Genomic DNA, 18,385 nt, shown 5'->3' with positions numbered 1-18,385 from the left:
CAGCCCTGCTCCTGTGCATTCCTGGGGTCTGATAGCTAGCCTAGAAAAATCAGCTCTCTGCCTGTCCTTATCACATGCTGCCCTGAGGAATGCCTCTGCAGGATATCTCTCGTAGAACCCCTTAAAGGGATAGATTACAATAAATCTGGTCATTTTCCCTGTAGTTGGCTTATTTCACACACTGCTGTGTACAGTATGTTCTTAGTGATTCTACAGGGTCTCGAAGAAAGCTCCTACTGTTTTGTTTTGTATTTATTGCTTATTCTGAGTAAATCATGTTAGTTTGCATAGAACATTTATTAACAATATCTTACCAATACTTTTGTGAACCTATGAATATGGTACAAGATTGTTTCTTCTTTAATGTAGAAACATTTACAATAGAATATGTGCACCATCCACTGTGAGAATGTGTGTCACTCTTGACATGAAGGCCTTGTCAGGTAGTTGCGTACAACAGGTCTTCTATAAAGCCAAATACAACTCCTCATTTGCACATGTATTCCTGTTTGCTTTGTCTGGGTTGGACACCCAATAAAAAAGAGTTACACTTGAATCTCGAGAATATGCAGGCTGAAAACAACCAACACTGTATAATCTTGAATTGAAATGATCTAATCCTCAAAAGTCTTAATCAACAGTTGACAAAAGGGGGCAAAATTAAAACTGGGCCAAATTAATCTGTGAAACAAATAGAGAAACAACACTTTTCCTGCCCTAACCCTAACCCTAGCCAGGGTTTAGAATGAGCAAATCTGCAATCTGTCTCTAAAGCCCTCGAATTATCAGATTTTAAAATGTTTCAGAAACCAACAGATATGAGGAAAAAATAATCAAAACTACTGAAAAAAGCTCTTGGAAATTTATCATCTTTAAGACTCCTTTAGACACATTTTTCAATCAGCTGTGAAACACTAAAAATGGTCTTCAAGATGATTGTGCATTTCAGGCTAGATTAGGGTTAGGGTTACAAGAACCCCTTAAAAGTTGACAGCAGTTAAACGTTTATTTGCACTTTGACAAAATAAAAAGGTTAAAACAGTAGCACAAGTTTTTTTACAACTTTTGATTTGGGTCACCATTGCAATACACTTACTGAACACTGTACAATATGAGTAGCCAAAACTCTCCAAAAAAATAAGAGCAAATTATCAGCACTGAGCATAAAAAAATTGTATGTAGTGTACGAATGCTAACCCTAACCCTAGCCAGGGTCCGAGTTAGCAATTCTGTAATCTGTCTCTGAAGCCCTCAAATCAACAGATTGGAAAATGTTCCTCAAACCAATAAATATTCGTCAAAAATAATCAAAACCACAGAAAAAAGCTTGTGGAAATGTTTCTTCTTCAAGACTGTATCTTCTTTAGGCAAATTTTCAATCAGCTGAAAAATTCTGTTACAATAGTATTTAAACAATCGTGCATTTTAGGCCAGAGTAGGGTTAGGGTTACAAGAACTATTTAATGTTGACTGGAGTTATAATTTTAGTTGCATTATATACGACAAAATGTTTTCTTACAACTTTATATCTGACTCACTTTTGGAATAGATACCGAACACTGTAATAAACAATATGAGCAGGCAAAAATCTGTGAAGATAGGATCAAATTATCAGTCGTCCTAAATTTCACCTAAGCCCCCAAATCCAGCAGTGATCGTAAAATATGTGTAAGTACTGTGGGAATGCTACCCCTAACCAAATCCTGCAGATTTGAAAATGTTACTCAAATCAACAAATATATGTCTAAAAGCATTAAAACCACTGAAAAACACTCTTGGAAATTTCTTTTCTTCATGACCGTATCTTCTTTATGTACATTTTCAATCAGATTAAAAAACGCTGGCATTTCAGGCCAGAGTAGGGTTAGGTGAATAGAGTTATGGTCTATCCTAGCAAAGCAAAAGATGCAAGTCAGGATACACATCACGACCAATTTTCTCACTAGTCAGAAATTCATCAGTCCCATCCATCTTCAAACCTCTTCATCCAATTCAGGGTCGCAACGGAGCTAGAGCCTGTCACGCCAAGCAACTGGTGCAAGGCAGGATACACCCTGAATGGGATGCCAGTCCCTTGCAGGGCACACATAGACACAAACACCCACACACATTCACGCCAGGACCAATTTTCCTTAGAGCCAGTTACTCAACCAGTATGTTTTTGGACTGGGTGGAAATCAGAGCACCCAGAGGAAACCCACAGAAACATAGGGAGAACACATGGTGAACATGCAAACTCCACACAGAAAGCACTCCAGGTCAAGCCCCAGCACCGTGAGGCAGTAATGCCAACCACTGCTAAGTGGGACATCTGAACATATTGACCTAAAATAACAGGATGGAGTTACTCTAGTGCACAAAACTGTTGATCAGCATGACTAAGACAAACAAGTCAGACGATTCTATTTTGTATCAAAATACAGCAGAGACAGTGGTTTCTAGGGAAGAGGAGATAATAAAAGCAGTTCTGCCTGTATGAAAAGGGGGTCACAGCATATGCATCCGAAGCCGATTGTTACTTACTGTACAAGCCTGCTCATGCAGTCTCGAGACCTTTGGCTCAATTTCCTGCCCATAGTGTCAGCCAGGCTAAGCTATTTCTGGCCCTCCCACAGACTGTAAACTCATAACAAGAATAACAGGTTGGCAGTGTCATGAGTATTGAATTTTACTGTCATAGCACAGAAAATATAAAATAGATCTTTCAGTTGTAATACAGTGAAAGAACAACAAGCAAACTACAAAAACTTTCTATGCACATATACAGTTGGTGGTAGAATAAATACTAGGTGTTCTATCAATCGCCTTTTTAAAATGGTAAAACATTAACAGGAAAACTTTCAAAACATTTTATTCCAGTGCAAAATGTGTTTCTCTCCCTATTTGAGTTTATTTAAACTTCCAAAGCTACATTTAAAAAAAAAACATAATATTTTACACATATTGCCTCTGGTCTATCTGGTATCATCATATGTTCAGTATGTTAGGATTCAGAGTTTTTTTAGAGCAAAAAACATCATTCCCCCTGTTTATTATAGAGCAACAGAAACTCACTTTCTTGAGTGGAATTTAGCTAGGACATTTGTTAAACACATCTACACCTATGAACACTGCATGACCTTGTAGTCAGTACAGGTACCTCATTTTAACGCCTCATCCAAAAGACTGTTCCTCTTGTGTGACCTGTCACCATACTAGAGCATTGGTTCAGAGGGAAGCATGTTGCATACTGGTACACCACCACCACTTACAGCTGCAACTTCTGTCTCCTTGCAGGTCTTCCATCTGAGTACTGACAAGCCCCAACCTTGCTGAGCTTCTGATGTGAGGAGATATCAAGCTAAACACTGGTAACATTGTCTATTGATGTTATGGGCCCAAGGAGCTTCAGTTGTATTACTGTGTATCATTCACGTACTGAAACAGAGGGATGCCAGTTCACCAGTTCAAATATCATTAAAATGCAAACCCACTCTCATAACATGAGCATAAAAGTACTTTATTAAACACAGGAAATGGCAGTATATACATACATGTAATAGCACCTTTTGCCTACCTGGGCTTTTGTGCAACGTAGGCTGTTGTAAAGTACAGAGGACATTTGTAGTTCATGAAAATTCAATGCTTCGTTCCCCACTGGAACAATTTTTCTTAGAGAGCAGCCATTTGTTTTTTTTACAAAAGACTTTACATAACATTTATTACAAGAAATATCATATCACGGTTGACACATTTTTCAGACCTGAGATCCATGCAAGATAAAGGAGAAATTAAAAAATATTTTTTTTTATCAGCTGTCCAGAATTCTAAATATAAAACATACATCTGGTACACCTGTGGCTGGTACTCTTACAACAGAAGGTCTGTTATTTACTGTAGTCGTGATGGGCGCACACCTCTTTTCCAGTATGTTTTTAATAGCGGTATTGTGCTTCTATACTCCACTCCCAACTTGACATTCTTTGCATAAAAAATCCTATTATTACTATTTCCAGATTTTTGACGTGGCTACTGAGACTGAGTCACAGGTAAAAACCAATACCATGTCACACTGCACTGCAGGCTGCAACCAGTCTGAAGCTTTGGTGTGGATCTGAAGCTTTGCTCTACAGTCTGTACCACTGTGACCTCTTGATGTTAACGGGAAAATGATTTTTTTCATTCATCAAAAAGCAAAGAATAGAATTACACAACAGTAGATTTTATAGGAGAATAAACCTCAGGGGAGGCATAGGGAAACAAATGTGTACAGGTCAAAGTTAAAATGATTTCCCAAAGTCACTGTGAAGAACCTCACTCATTTCAGATACTGTAGATCATTTTTACCGAACCGTTCTTAACAGTCTTAAGGGGAAAAGAGTTTTGAGATTTAAACAAGGATTAAACAAATGAGACTCATTCTTTTCTTCTTGGACAGACTGTGCTCTTACTTATCCCAGCCTGTGACACCTTCTCCCACACATGTACAGTAACTGCCAGTTACTATCAACGATCAAACCACATCTTCTGAAACGAGTACAGGGTTGGAATGTGAAGTGTGCTGTCACCATGCATAAGCTAAAGACGCCTGAATGCTTTAAAAGCTTGTAAAACACTGTACAAAGAACTGCTATATAGGCTACTGCTACTGAGGTTTCAAGAAAAAGAATGCATTGCAAACAGACCTAGTGTCAGCAAACCTGAATCCAGGAAAGCAGTGGCAACACTACTATAGCAGCAAACAGCAAATCTTTGAATTAAAAAAAAAAAAAGATTATCTACACAACTTTAAAGCAGGTTACCCCTGAATCAAGCTTGGTTACCAGTGTTTAACCACGCAGATAAACAATTAAACAAATTATGAGAGCAGTCGGGTTTCCATTTACAATTCCAGTCGGGGAAAGGGAAAGATATCCCATGATGTGAAAACAGAACATCATTACTTGACCTAGGAAATGTTGTTCTGTGGGAATATACAGTGAACTTCAAAAGACGTTGGTGCTTCAAAGCTTTCTTTATGTCCTTGAACTCTCCCTCATACACTTCAGTTTGTATTGCAAACCTTCATAGCTATAGTATATTGACATACTGTAATACCGATTTGCACTCGTCACGTTATGATAACAATCTTATAATACAGAATTATAATGAGTTCATTACACAAAATTTCTTCGTCTTAATCAAACAGGTAATTGGAATCCCAAAAGCAGAAACCATCTGGATACCTGTTTAAGTTATGAGTCAAAAACAGATATCGGCACTTGATTAAATATGGGAATGGCTTTGAAAAATTAAACCCTTTAAGGCAGATTAATCACTCTAAAACAAAAAAAACACAAAACAAGCAGCATCCAGAATCTTCCTGATAATGTCTTTAAATTACATTTTTTTACACAAAGTTTTGTTCAATTCAGAATCTTTTTCAAGACTTACAAAAGATGGAAAGGAATTTAATTGGCTGTTTTGTAAATAGAAAAGACGAACCTTACTGTGATTGATTTTATAAAACATCTTAAGATTGATACCTCATATGGATCCTGGTAATTATAATCAAAACTTTTGCCTTATCCTTTGTTCTACATACTGCATATTTAACAAATTCCGTATGTAATTATCCTCAAGAAAAATAACAACCATGCTTAACAATACACATTATACCTGCAATACACACCAAAATAAAAAAAAAATCATAAGCATATTAAATTGTTGTTTTTACAATACATCCATTAAAAATATATTGACAGCAAATTGTTCTAGTTACAAAAATTCCAACATTTTTCAAATTGTTACTCGAAGGCTATTAGAAATGTCGTCTGCCACACTAGCCTGTAACTTTCTTAAAATCTGTAAATAATTTAACCTCTTCCAAAAATGTAGGAATCACAAAATGTAAAACTAAGAACTGTTAAATAAGAATAAAATAGTTATTTAATCATTTTAAAATTGAAAAATAGAACACTATTTGCCACAAAACATTTCAAATATATCTAGTTCAGCATGAAAATGTGAGAATTAAATGTGTGACTGAAGCCTAAATTTGAATCAATGAATTCAATTCATTGTACGGTCTATTAGTAATGCTAAATATTTTCAATGACATCTGCTGTACAGCAGACTAAGTTATCTCACTGACGCATGAAATGTATATGCTGTGCACTATCCTGTAAAAGTAACAGAATTATTAATTTTAGACAGGACAATGTGTGACAGACAACTTCTCAGCTGTAGTGTTCCAGTGGGAAAGTTATAAGAAAGTTACATACAGCACAGATGTTCATGTGTCTCTTGAACAAAGAGTAGTCCCTCACTAATGCAAAAATGTCCTGATGTTTACAAATGATGGAAAAAAAACTGTTTTTTTCATACAATGTAATCTGTAGTTAAATACCACACTAAACAGGGTATGGTAATGTGACCACAGCATGCTCTAGCTTTTACCTAACACATGTACAGTAAGCCGAAGTTGTATGTGATTTAATTAATGGTACTATTTTCAAAGGGACGTCTAGCTGGTCTTATGGCAGATCATTAGCTACAAGGTGAGTAATGTACAATGAGTATCAGTAAGGGAACAGTAGGCCTTGCCAATGGTGATTCTTGTTCTAAAAGCCATCGTGACATTGAGCTGTTCTTTTATGGGTCATTAAATGACCAGCTGCCTTAAAAATAAGTCAACACCTGCGGGCTCCACTTAATACACTATTATCTATAAAAAACGGAATCATTATCCCCAATTGACTTCAATGTGCCTTGGGACAATTCCTGAACACAGCTCTTGGCCATGCTGAGTCCTTTAGTGTGAGAGATTTTAAATAAGGAGGCCTGTCGTAATATTTTGAACAAATGTATCGAGCTGTATGTGACAATGCAGTTTCAAGACTGACACATTTCAGTATAGAAATGAAGAGATGAAGGCACACAGTGCCTCTGAACACAGTCAGACAAAGGTGTTCCATCATTCTTACTGGATAACAAAGGAACAAGTCTAATTCATCTGAAGGAGGTACTGTATGCTCAAATCTGAAGAAGGCTTCTCCAATGTGAACTGGAACACTGTGTTGCTCCTTTTTACTTTTCAGTGTGGAATTAACCTTTACTTTTATTTTTATAGCCAATGCACTAGATGTGGCTTCCTGCTAGACCATTTAATTAGACTACTATATTTCCATATTCTGAAAATAATCAGTTTCCAGTCAACCCTCATCATTATTGATCACACAAAGTAGTTGAAATCAACGTTCAATATTGCTTTACATTAAAAAGAGGATTATAAAATAAAGCCCACTGAAGTCAATTAGGCATGCAAACTCTTTAAGAGTTGTGTACAACAGTATCACAAACTGCCAGGTTTTACCCTGCTCTCCTGACAGTGCTCTCTCCTCATGGGGAGGTCATGGCTCCCGGCTTCTCCAATTTCTTACCCTTGGACAGGGCAGACACCTGCTTCATCAGCTCCCTGTTCCTGGCCTGAGTAAATGGACACATACAAAAAAAATCTTTCAACTATGAGAGAAAGGATATTCCTTCCTTGAACATCACCCTCCTCACTGCATCAAGATATTTTAGAGGAACCTCATGGTCAAAGCAAAACACAACAAGACCTGCTGACTACAGCTTCACATTTCTAAAAGAGAAAAAGATGAAAGGTGTTGAAAGGCTGGACTTGTATCTTTTGCAAGTTGTATCTGGGGGAGTGCAGCAGTGACCTTTTAACCTAGGTTTTGCGGGTTCAGTTACCAGCATATGGGAGACAGCCTTAAAATCATGCTCTTGTGTAATTTATTCCAGAAGCCCAGGTGAGTGTAGGTTTTCAGACTTGAATGAATCTGCATCTAATTTGCACTGGTGTGCTCTGTGGTTTAACTTTTTCTGTATCATTTATCGTGAATAAATTATCTAAGATTCAATAGGATGAAAAATGAAATACAAGCAGTACATTCAGCCAAAAGACGGCACATTTGAATGGCGTTATTAGGATCTCCATTAGTAAATGCAATTACCCTTGTGATGAACTGACCAGTAGATGTAAAGGGACTGACAACAAAACACACAGCTCAAAAGACAAAGACAAAAGCTCACTTAAAATTTCAAGGGTTGAAGAAACCTGATTACTTTAACCAATGACAAGTAGCAGCAATGTTCTGGCATAATTTATGTGGTTTATTAGGAAAAAATAAAACAGTTGTTGTGTTACTGTTGTGGTCTCAGAAAATTACAACTTGCAAATGACAGATAAAACATTAAAATGACAGCATAGGTTACGCAGCAATCCAGAAGACAACCTGCTATTGCTAAGCAGCAGTGAATCGCGATTGCATCATGCAAACCAGACGGCTACAGCACACATCTGCACCCACCTGTAGCTGCTCCACAACATCCTTGTGTGCCTTCTCCATCTGATTCATCTTGGCCCTCATCTGGTTCTCCTGGTACTGGAATTCTGCTTTCAGCTCTGTGATCTGTGAAGCAACACAGACAGCGTTGGGTAGGAGAGGATTTCCAAATGGTAAAGCCAGTGTGTGAAGTTCATTATTAAGTGATGGTACTAATCGGATTTCCTATTTAATTGGTGTTTTTGGCAACTTTCTGACATGTTTGAATGGTCATTTAAAAAGAAATCAATGTCAATTGGACAAAGGTGGTTTCATTATTGATCAATTGTACTATCAGTCCTGTGTACTGTCTGTCCTGAAACAACTTTCTGGGAGCTGAAAGATCTGCTGAAGAGCCGCATACTGACAAAACCTAGTGGCGATGACAACAACACTGAGGCAGGGTGCACAGAACCGGGCAGATGTTTTTAAATGTTCCAGACATGTTGTTACTATTTCAAGTGTTTGCTAAAATACTGCTAATATAGTACCCCACCACTTAGTGTGTGCACCTCTGATCTGCACTGCCACCTCTCAGTAGATCTTAAATTTGTTTCTGAATAAGGATAAAAGTGTGTGGCAAGCAGTATAACAAATTCAATTTGAAATGCAAATGAAAGTAAGGCCTGGTTGTAACTGAATAGTGCAGCTGGCTATTGGGAGGATCCCAGTTAGATGCTGGGGGAGCTGAGAGTGCCACACAGGGGTGGAGCCCAACTGACCTTCTTCTCCTTCTCCAAGATCAGCTGGTCCTTCTGGTGGAGCATCTTCTTGAGAGTGGCCACCTCCTCCTTCAGCTGAGTGATGATCACAAAGTGATCTGTGCCAGGCGAGTCGAGAGCCAAGTCAGGAGAAAAACTTCAAGAGAAAAAAAAGATACACTGAAAAGAAAATTGTTTGCTTGAGTACTAGCAAACACAAGGATGTCTGACAAATCACACTTAAAGTTGTATCATAATACTTTACTCAGACATGCTTGGGATACAATCAGATTCTTCATAATGCACAATATTTCTTTTCATCAAAGGGTAAATACAGAACTGATTAGGCATGTGCTGCCTCAGTACAGTCACTACCTTGGTGGCCACATAACGGGCTGATGAAGACATAATGACAGTTGCAAAGAAGGGTTTGTATTTTCAGAAGGAAAAGTACAGTCAGTGTGCTGTGTGTGGTGAGCCTAGGAGATTGTGCTTGGGTTTGTATCCTCAAATTTCCAAACAATACAAGTAAAACAATATTCCAAGGAAGTTTTAAAGCATGTCTGCATCTTAATAGGTTAGCATGAACATGACTGAAAAACTTTGTTTCTGGTCAGTTTGTGGTTGTTGCGGTTGCCTTGGGTTCTACCAGAAGATGACTTACAGTACAGTACTATCTAATTCTTCTATTGAGGGCACTAACCCACAAACAGACAAAGATTTGGAAAAAAATGTCATTTTTTTCATGGAAGAAACAGGACTACACCCTGTATCAGAAGTAGTGCATATTAATACAAACTGGCATATTAACATACCACCTTTAAGGCTTTTGGGATAAAAATCTCACCCAGCTACAAATTTACCTAGAACTGAAATCTGATGCACAGAAAAATTTGTTCAAGAAGTTCTAGCTGGTATCATTAGTTTCTTGACTTATAGGTACTCATCACCTTATGCACAGAAATGGCTACTCTTAGTTCATCTGTACAGGCAGTTCACAGTGGGAACCTGGCGCCCTCTGCTGCAGCTCACTGCTGGATCACAGCGATTTTAAAGGACTCTCAGATCCAGTCCAGAAGGACCACAGTCTGTTGTAAGTGAACAATGTAATTAACCTTAATGATCTGAAAGAAATCATTATGGGCTTAATTTGAGCAATTAAACACAAGTGGTTGTCCAGGCCTGGAGTTGGGAACTCCTTTCACAAAACCAGCCCATTTATGGACTGAAACAGAGCAATGTACAGGTACATGTTAATAAATATAGTTATCATCCCTTAAACTAAGGAGGAAATTCACAGTTGTTTAACAGATCATTTTACATACTGTGCTAAAGTTCAAACTAGGCACTGTATTTTGCACTGAAATTTTGCACAAAAGCTTGGTTGTGTCACTCCACTTGTCCCAGGTTACTGAAGGAATGCTGTCACTGCTGTACATCATACCACAGACCACAGATCTCCCAGGTTTTTCTCACCTGTCACCATTACTTGAAATGGCGTCAAACTTGGGCTTTTTCTTGGGGATTTCATTTTGAATGGAAGAAGTGGACAAGGTTTTCTGACTGCAAAAAAAAATCAACAGAAAACATCAGACAGAAATATTTAGCACAGAAAAGGAGATCATTCTGACTTAGAAGCTTTGAACTTTCTACTTTTATCAAAGATCTGAGTACAAGCAATCAAAGCTCAAAATGTAGCAAAGGAATGTGTCTATAAGGCAATTTTAAAACTATGTCCCTTATATTTTGGGTGAGGTATTCAACAGGCGTAACAAATCTCTTATATTTTCACAAAAATGCTAGACTAGCTCACCTCATTTTAACCCTATGATCCTACTTATTTGGTGTGATACACTTATTGCTGTATTAATATAAGGAAATAAAGCCTGACTGAAAAGTCTAAAAATGCAGTTTTAGCATTTTTTTAAAAAAGAAAAGGAAACCGTTAGATGTCTGACACTCCTGTGCTACACTTCATGCTTGATCCATGCCTATGATGAAGTTATGATAAAACACATCAGGGAGAGGAACTGGCCAGCAGGGGGCGCTACCTGTTATAGTGGCTACTGCTGCTGAGGCGAGTAAACTGCTCCTTCTCTGGCAAGCTGGAGTGGGAAGAGGAGCTCAGGTGCTTGCGCTGCTCTTTGGTTTTTTGGAGGACTCGCTTGTAAGACAGAGTGCAGAGCCAGCACAGCAGCTTCTCATCTACCTGGACACCAAAAAACATTGGACGACACTTTCACTGACCGATACAGACCTGGAATGCACAATATGAGGGAATGAGCACTTACCGTGCAGTAGCTCTTGCTAATTAATTCAAATTTTATTAACATAAGTAAATTCAAGAAAAGGGGATATTTAGAGCATATTGGTTTGCACCATGTCAATCCTAGAATCTCTTTCAAACAAACCCCTAAAGGTCTACCTACTTCCCCAGCAGCAGCCTAAGCCTCTCACATTCCGCTAAAATAATTTAGAACAATCAATACAGAACAAGCTAGGTAAGGAAGGGGGCTGAGTCCCTGTCCAGGCTGGTTTCTGCTACCAGAGAGATGTGCTCAGGCACAGACTGTTATTTGTACCGGAATGATTATTTAGCACAATGGTAACAGTACAGGATTTGGACAACCCTGCTTTAGGTCACTCTCATAACTGTTTAAGTTCTTAAATGAGATGTAAAATTGGACAAAGGAAAACAAAGAACTTCTAGAAAGGGGCAGCATGGCGGCGCAGTGGTTAGTTTTGCTGCCTCACAGCGCTGGGGTCCTGGGTTCAATCTGTTGTGGAGTTTGTATGTTGTCCTGATGAAGCCGGAAACATACCGGTAGGTTAATTGTCTTCTGGGAAAATTGACCCTAGGTGTGAGTGTGTGCGTGTCTGCATTGGTGTTTGATCGGAGATGGACTGGAGTCCTGTCCAGGGTGTACCCTGCCTTGGGCCTGTTGTTTGCCAGGAATAGGCTACAGCTCCCCAACTGCCGAAGGCAACCAGAGTCAAGAGAAATAAGTGACTGCTTGGGTTTCTGTTATCACAATACCTCCTCCTAGTGCTGTAGTTTTAGGAGCTAGCGGTCAACTTTGCTATCCCAGTGATCCCTTCCAAGTACCTTTCTCCTGTCATCTTTACGGTCAAAAGCACACTGCTGCTTGCACTGTTCACATGTGTGCGGAGGGCCGTACTTCTTCTCCGAGTTTGTGCAGCGCTGGCATTTGTTGCCGATGAACGCTGCGATGATATTACAGTACTGACAGGGCTTGGGCTGAAAGACACGGAGATAGACCCAGAAAGTTAAAAAAAAATAAACAGGAGGTTAAGACAGACCTTTTGAATGTTGGAAAAGTGCTCTTACACTATCATTTATCAAAGTATTACTTCCCAGCAATTGGGAATACAAAAGAAAAAAAAACTCTACAACAGCACCAATCAATTAGACTGTTCCCTTGGATAACTGCAATGGAAGGTTTTAGAAACACCTGGAGTCTGATAGATTCTGGTATGAGGAATGACCATATTAGTGTTTCAGAAGCTGTATTTGGAGAACAAGAAGACAGGTTATAATAAATCAAATTAAATCAGGGAGCAGCATTTGATATTCTAATTGTAGCAGCATCTCAAAACATGTTTTGAAATGGGTCTCAGTTTATATTCGCAGCCCAGTGTCTGCTCGGTTAATGAAACTACTTAAAACCAGGTCATTAATTAAAAAATTAAAACTTGATACTGTAGGCGTTTCAACAGCCTACATGGGTTTCCGCAAAGGAGTTGCATTTTCACGACTGTTCTTCCATCGACTGTACAGACAGGGAACAGAGCATAAAAGATATTTATCTGTCCCTGAAATTCTACAGAGAAACATTTTTTACAAAGAGTGATCCATGCCAGCAGAAGACTGTTTTTGACATTTGTAGGCTTGTTCACTGCTGCAGGAATACGTCCCTTCCATGCTCTTCAAAACAACGACTGAACTCACCGTGCCATACAGCTTCACATTCTGCGCACATTTCTTACATATTGTGTTGGTTTTGCTAGACAGAAGAAAAAGAAAAAAAAATGATGAAAGTGAAAATCTGCTTTTCAAAAAATGGAAAACAATCCTGCAAACAAAAATATATTTTTTCCCACAGATTTGTATATCACTTGTTGAACTTCTAAACCTTCCAGACTCATAATATAATGTTTTCTAAATGAGTAAAAATGTATGAAAAAGATGTGCATAAGAGTGTGATGCTTTATTAATGAACTCGATCTTTTCAATTCACTACTTAAAAAGACCTGATTTCTTTTAATCTGTTTTAATTCAGTTTTTCTGTATTCTGTTTTTTTCCCCTAATTTTAAAGAAAATGAGAAAGCCGACTACAGTTAAAAAGAAAAACAAGCATACAGATAGCTACCTCCACTAAATCATGCATTTCATACCGAAAGGCATTGAAAATGCAGCAAATGATTTTAGCTTCAATACCTACCTGAATTTTTTTGTTATGCCTATTTACTGTATACCCAATTGGCAAAATCCAAAATAAACATTTCGTAGGAACAGCTGAAAAGCAGACACTGAACTGTGCATATAAGTAACTCACAGTAAGAACGATTAGAATCTCTACCTTTCCTGCTGAAACTCTGTTCTGCAGTAAGTGCACTTGACCATAGGATGTGCGATGCGACATTCCTGGACAACATAGGACAAAAAAACAAGTGGCAGGTGTTAACTGTCAATGCAGCACGTGCCGTTTGAGCCCAGATTTCAGAACCATCCAACTCTTACGGCAACACACAAACCTGCCGCTATATACTTTGTGAGCTCTGTGTGATGGAGTCTGTGGAAGACCGAGTCAAAAGGTCAGGACAGTGACTATGCGCGGAAAAGGTTTTCTGTTCGCACCTAAGACCACTGTCTTAGGTGCAAACTAAAGCCTGTGATTCCTCACACCCATTCAACCAGAGAGAAATGAAACAGATTGCAGGATTCCTGACTTCTGACACTGCCCCTTTCCCTTTATTTTCCTTTGATATGTTAAAGTCTTGCCTACTTTTAATGTATAAAAAGGAAAGTATAACTTCAGTCCAGTGAGCATGTCTTGAGTGCTAGGGGAAACCCTATCTCTGTGATGTGCTCCCCTTCAGCTGATTGTATTAAAGATCTCTGTTGACAATCTCCCAGCCTGAGTGAAGACTGAGTTTTCTTCGACAAGTCATACCGTAAAATGGAGACAGACTGGAAGGCAGTGTGGTCTTCAGGATGACATGAAGGGCAGTTTTGAACTGAGACAGAATAATGGCCAGGGCTGCCAGCTAAGAGTTCTGGGAGGGTAGCATAACTAATCTGGCAGTTTCTGTCCAGGCTCTGTGGGGCGGCATGAAATAACTCATCACAAGGGTGCAATGGGGAGATACTGTACATCCCCCAGGTTACCCCAGTGCCAGAGCAGGGGTGGCCGCGTGAACAGGCGTCTCAGAATGAGCAGAGGTGAGAGACAGCACGTTGTCAGAGAGGATGGAAACGGGAGCCGACCGAACCAGACAATTAAATCCACCTCCTGATGGGAAAATGCCCTCAAGTGAGAGGCAGAGAAGGGATTAGAAAGCGATAACACCTGGGTCTGTCAATGGCTATGCCCCTGAGTCAATGAGAGGTCATGAGGGAATCAGCACTCTTAACCTTGACTGGACTCTGGCAAAGAGAGTTTGTCTATCCATTCAGATTTTATTTGAACTGTCATCTGAATATTGTGTTATACATTGTATCTATTGTTACAGCACATACATATTATATTGACATTTTCTATGTTATCTAGATTGTATATTTTATATTCTATGCATTGTTATTGTCAATCATGTTATTGATACTATTCTAAATTTGTATTGCCATCTTCTAACACAAAGACAGAATATAATAATGTTTATTCTTTTTTTATTACATAAGACTTTCTAGTAGATTTGAAAGCGCTTGAAAGGAATACATTTAAATGAGTCATTAGGTAATGGGAACATGGAACTGAGTCACTAACACTTCCAATAACAACCATCCTATGAGTGTTCTGTAGTATACAGTTTATGTGCCGAAAAAGAGAAGGCCTTTGTATTTTTAAACATATTTACAAAATCATTCTATTAAGACGACTTTCACGTTTAAATATTTTAAATAATAATGGCATCATAATCCACAAATCCAGATTCACATTTGGTTACAGAACTGCGTCTGCATGTGACAGTCTTTAAAGAAAGATATCAAATGTACAGAACATTGTGAATTAGCTCATCTAAACCGGGACAACAAAAGCACAAGGACCGAATGGATATCCAAGACACCGTCGCGCCATTCATTTGCAGGACGTCCCGTTTACAAATCAGCACATCAACTAACCCAGCGCCCACTTCATGATACCCAGAACAGTCTGAGCTGTGGTCTTCTCAGGCCCTTACCTTGCATAACTGCTGTCCCTGAGACAGAGCCTCAAATGGGAATCTTTGGTTACACTTCGTGCAAGCGTACAGGGCAGCCATCACTGACACCGATGTCTATTTAGGAGGTGAAAGTTTGTGGAATTCCACAATATTCCCGGAAAAATTAACGCTACCCTTGCCAATCCGACCAGAGTGATCCCCTGTCAACACACCGATTTGTATAGCCATTGCGTCATCAGTTGTCGGAGCATCCCGCGACCGGTTTATTGTCCCACCTCTTCCCCTTTCTGGTTTGCTGAGAAAGGACACCGAGAGTAAACGCGGGGATACGATTGGTGGAGAGCAAAGTCAATTCCTTCAACAAGTAGTGGGGGGGAAGGATTAGGTAATTGTCAGGGAACGTGCGTCACAGGCTGTTATGTAAAGTGACAGAACAGAAGAGAAAGATCGAAAATTGTGTCAAGTTACGAAGTTAAAACTTTCACTTAAATAATTAAGTTGCTGTATTGCTGTGTTTTATATTCCTGACATGGATTTAAAATGGTAAAATACCTTGATTCTAAGACGTACAGATCTTTTATATCACAATAAATCATTACTACTGAAAGTACAATGTTCTGCTATGGTTATCGTTTTAACGACAAAAAATATTAATTGATAATGTTTATACAACGATGCAGCGTTATGTCTTTGTATACGTAGCGGCATTTAGAGTGAAAGTGATTCTGTTTTGTCACGTTATATTTGTATTAATAAAGTTTACTCTTAAATTATTACAAGAATTAAATGTCGGCTTGAAGATCGCAGCTTCACATTGGGAGGTATGACCCCGGTTTAATTTTGTTTAACGTTTTCAGTTATATTTACATATTGTCCTTCCAATCTGTTACCTGAAACCTTGTATATGGTGACATTAACCTTATTGGCATCAGACAACTATGATTTTACCTTCTTCCCGATGATGGTCTATTGTGTGTGTGTGTACACTGACGATACGTACAGTCGGCATTACTGTATATGGACTTAAACCTCTGTTTAAAATCTATTACTGGTTCTAAATAAAAACACGATTTCAATAAAATACATCAGCATACAGTATATTTACACATACAGACCCCGATAAAATATAACTATGAGGTGGTTGGTACACCTCCAGCAGTATTTAGAGCTTCTAAATTCTACAAGATTTCAGAAATGTCTGTGGACACCAGTGGACAACTCAACCAACAAACCTCTTTTGTGGATAGTTGTTCACTGTCTCCTTGCTGCCTTAAATTCACTCCTGATACTGATCTATTATTAAGCAATCACTACTTGTAAATCCCCAAGGCAGTATAACGCTCACTGGCCAGGTCTGCTATTGCCTTAACTGCTGTTCCGGAGGCATGAGCAACAACACACGTCAGCTGCAAAGTGTTTACCCTCTGTGAGTGATGTCCCATTTTGCAGAATTACAAATCATCTATACGCCTTTGTTTAAAAGGAGTATTTTAGTTGATACTTGAATGTTTAAAATGAACACTTAATTTGTTTCACCTATGAAAATGTCAGCAAAAACTGCGAACAAAAATAAAAACAAAACAAAACATGTTAATGGTGTTAGTCTTCATCAGCCTCTGTCAACGCATTGGTGGAGGCAATTTTGGCAGTACTGATAACTGCAAGTTGTTCTGGATAAGCCTCTAACAACTTTGTGCACCAGAATGGTGCAATTTTCAGCCATTCTTCAGTAAATCAAGGGATGACAACAACAAAGCTCAATCATACTCAGCTGTCAGTAATTAGCAATCGCTCCCGTCATCTTTCCTCCGCCAAACATGATAAATACCAACATGATTTTCTACTCTGTCTCGCGTACGTCTTTTGCATCCCATCTCCACCTCTGCAGCTACCACTTGGTTACCCTGCGGGGGAGTCCAGGCCTCCTTGTCCTGTGGCCAGGAGCTCGGCCTTCAGCCAAGAGGGTTAAGCCCATATCCGCTCCATAATAGTTCATCACGCTTTGATCTTGGGTGTTGTCGTTCCTAGGGAACACTGCTCAGTGCAGAATGGGTCACTGCTTTGCCATTTGTTGTTCTCCAGTACTGGGGCAGCACACTATGTCAGAGTGTAGTGTACTGGATGTAATCAGTACTACAGAAATGGCAACAGGAGAAACAAGAGAAACACAACCATTTCAGTTGTCTGGAGAAAAGTATTGTAGCTAATCCCTAGACTGTTCTAAAATGTCCTTTGAATTAATACGAAAGCCATACTGTTAAAGACCTAACACTGCAGTCATCATTTTTTTTATAAACAATAATAGTGGGAAAAAAACAACATCAAGATGATTCACAGACAATTCCATGAGAAAAGGGAAAAATGATTGAGTTAATCACAAGTGAAATAACAAGTGAGACATTGCTTTAGGTGTGAACATAGTACCACTCCAGATCTACATATCCTGGTTATTCCATCACATTATCTAAAAGTTTCTGGATGTTCATGTTTCCCAGACATGTTTAGAAGAGTAACCTTTCTTTTCTAAGCATCACTTGCACAAGGATAACAAAACTAAACACTGGCAAGACAGCACAACACAAAATAAAAATGAAACCAAGACATATTACCCAGTCATGTAAATATGATTTAAGGATCCTGCATCTGAGTGTACTCTTGTCTCAGTAAGGAATAATCCTGAAATCAAACATTACATGGTTGTACCAATTGAACACTACGTACCCATTGACTTTCACTGAACCAAATATAAGACCGATGCCATCTGGAAATTGTCATGTGTAAGTCACCCTGGTGCCTGAGGGCCACTGTGCATTTAAAAAAGTGATGTCTCTGCCTAGACAGTAACTGTGTCAATCTAAAAACTGCAAAGGTACAGTAGGTAGAAGAAAAAGCAGGTGGGACTGCAGTCCAGTCCTGAAGGGCCACAGTTA

General features: G+C 38.9%; 1 protein-coding gene across 1 annotated transcript; it reads right to left on the bottom strand.

Moving 5' to 3' along the window:
• Nucleotides 1-3,483: 3,483 nt before the first annotated feature.
• LOC148649837 (protein FAM76A) lies at nt 3,484-15,724 on the bottom strand. Its single transcript, XM_088603022.1, has 9 exons — nt 15,474-15,724; nt 13,655-13,719; nt 13,023-13,077; nt 12,159-12,311; nt 11,104-11,261; nt 10,529-10,615; nt 9,074-9,209; nt 8,337-8,438; nt 3,484-7,446 (listed from the first exon to the last, which is right to left on the bottom strand). The coding sequence occupies exons 1-9, from the start codon at nt 15,552-15,554 to the stop codon at nt 7,360-7,362; spliced, it is 924 nt and encodes a 307-aa protein (XP_088459148.1). The 5' UTR covers nt 15,555-15,724; the 3' UTR covers nt 3,484-7,359.
• Nucleotides 15,725-18,385: the final 2,661 nt, after the last annotated feature.

This window comes from Lepisosteus platostomus, chromosome 13 (genome assembly GCF_059453375.1).
Source record: "Lepisosteus platostomus isolate fLepPlt1 chromosome 13, fLepPlt1.hap1, whole genome shotgun sequence".
In the NCBI taxonomy this organism is placed as follows: domain Eukaryota; kingdom Metazoa; phylum Chordata; class Actinopteri; order Semionotiformes; family Lepisosteidae; genus Lepisosteus; species Lepisosteus platostomus.
The sequence above is the reverse complement of the archived record's forward strand: the minus strand, read 5'-3'. Positions and strand labels throughout refer to the sequence as shown.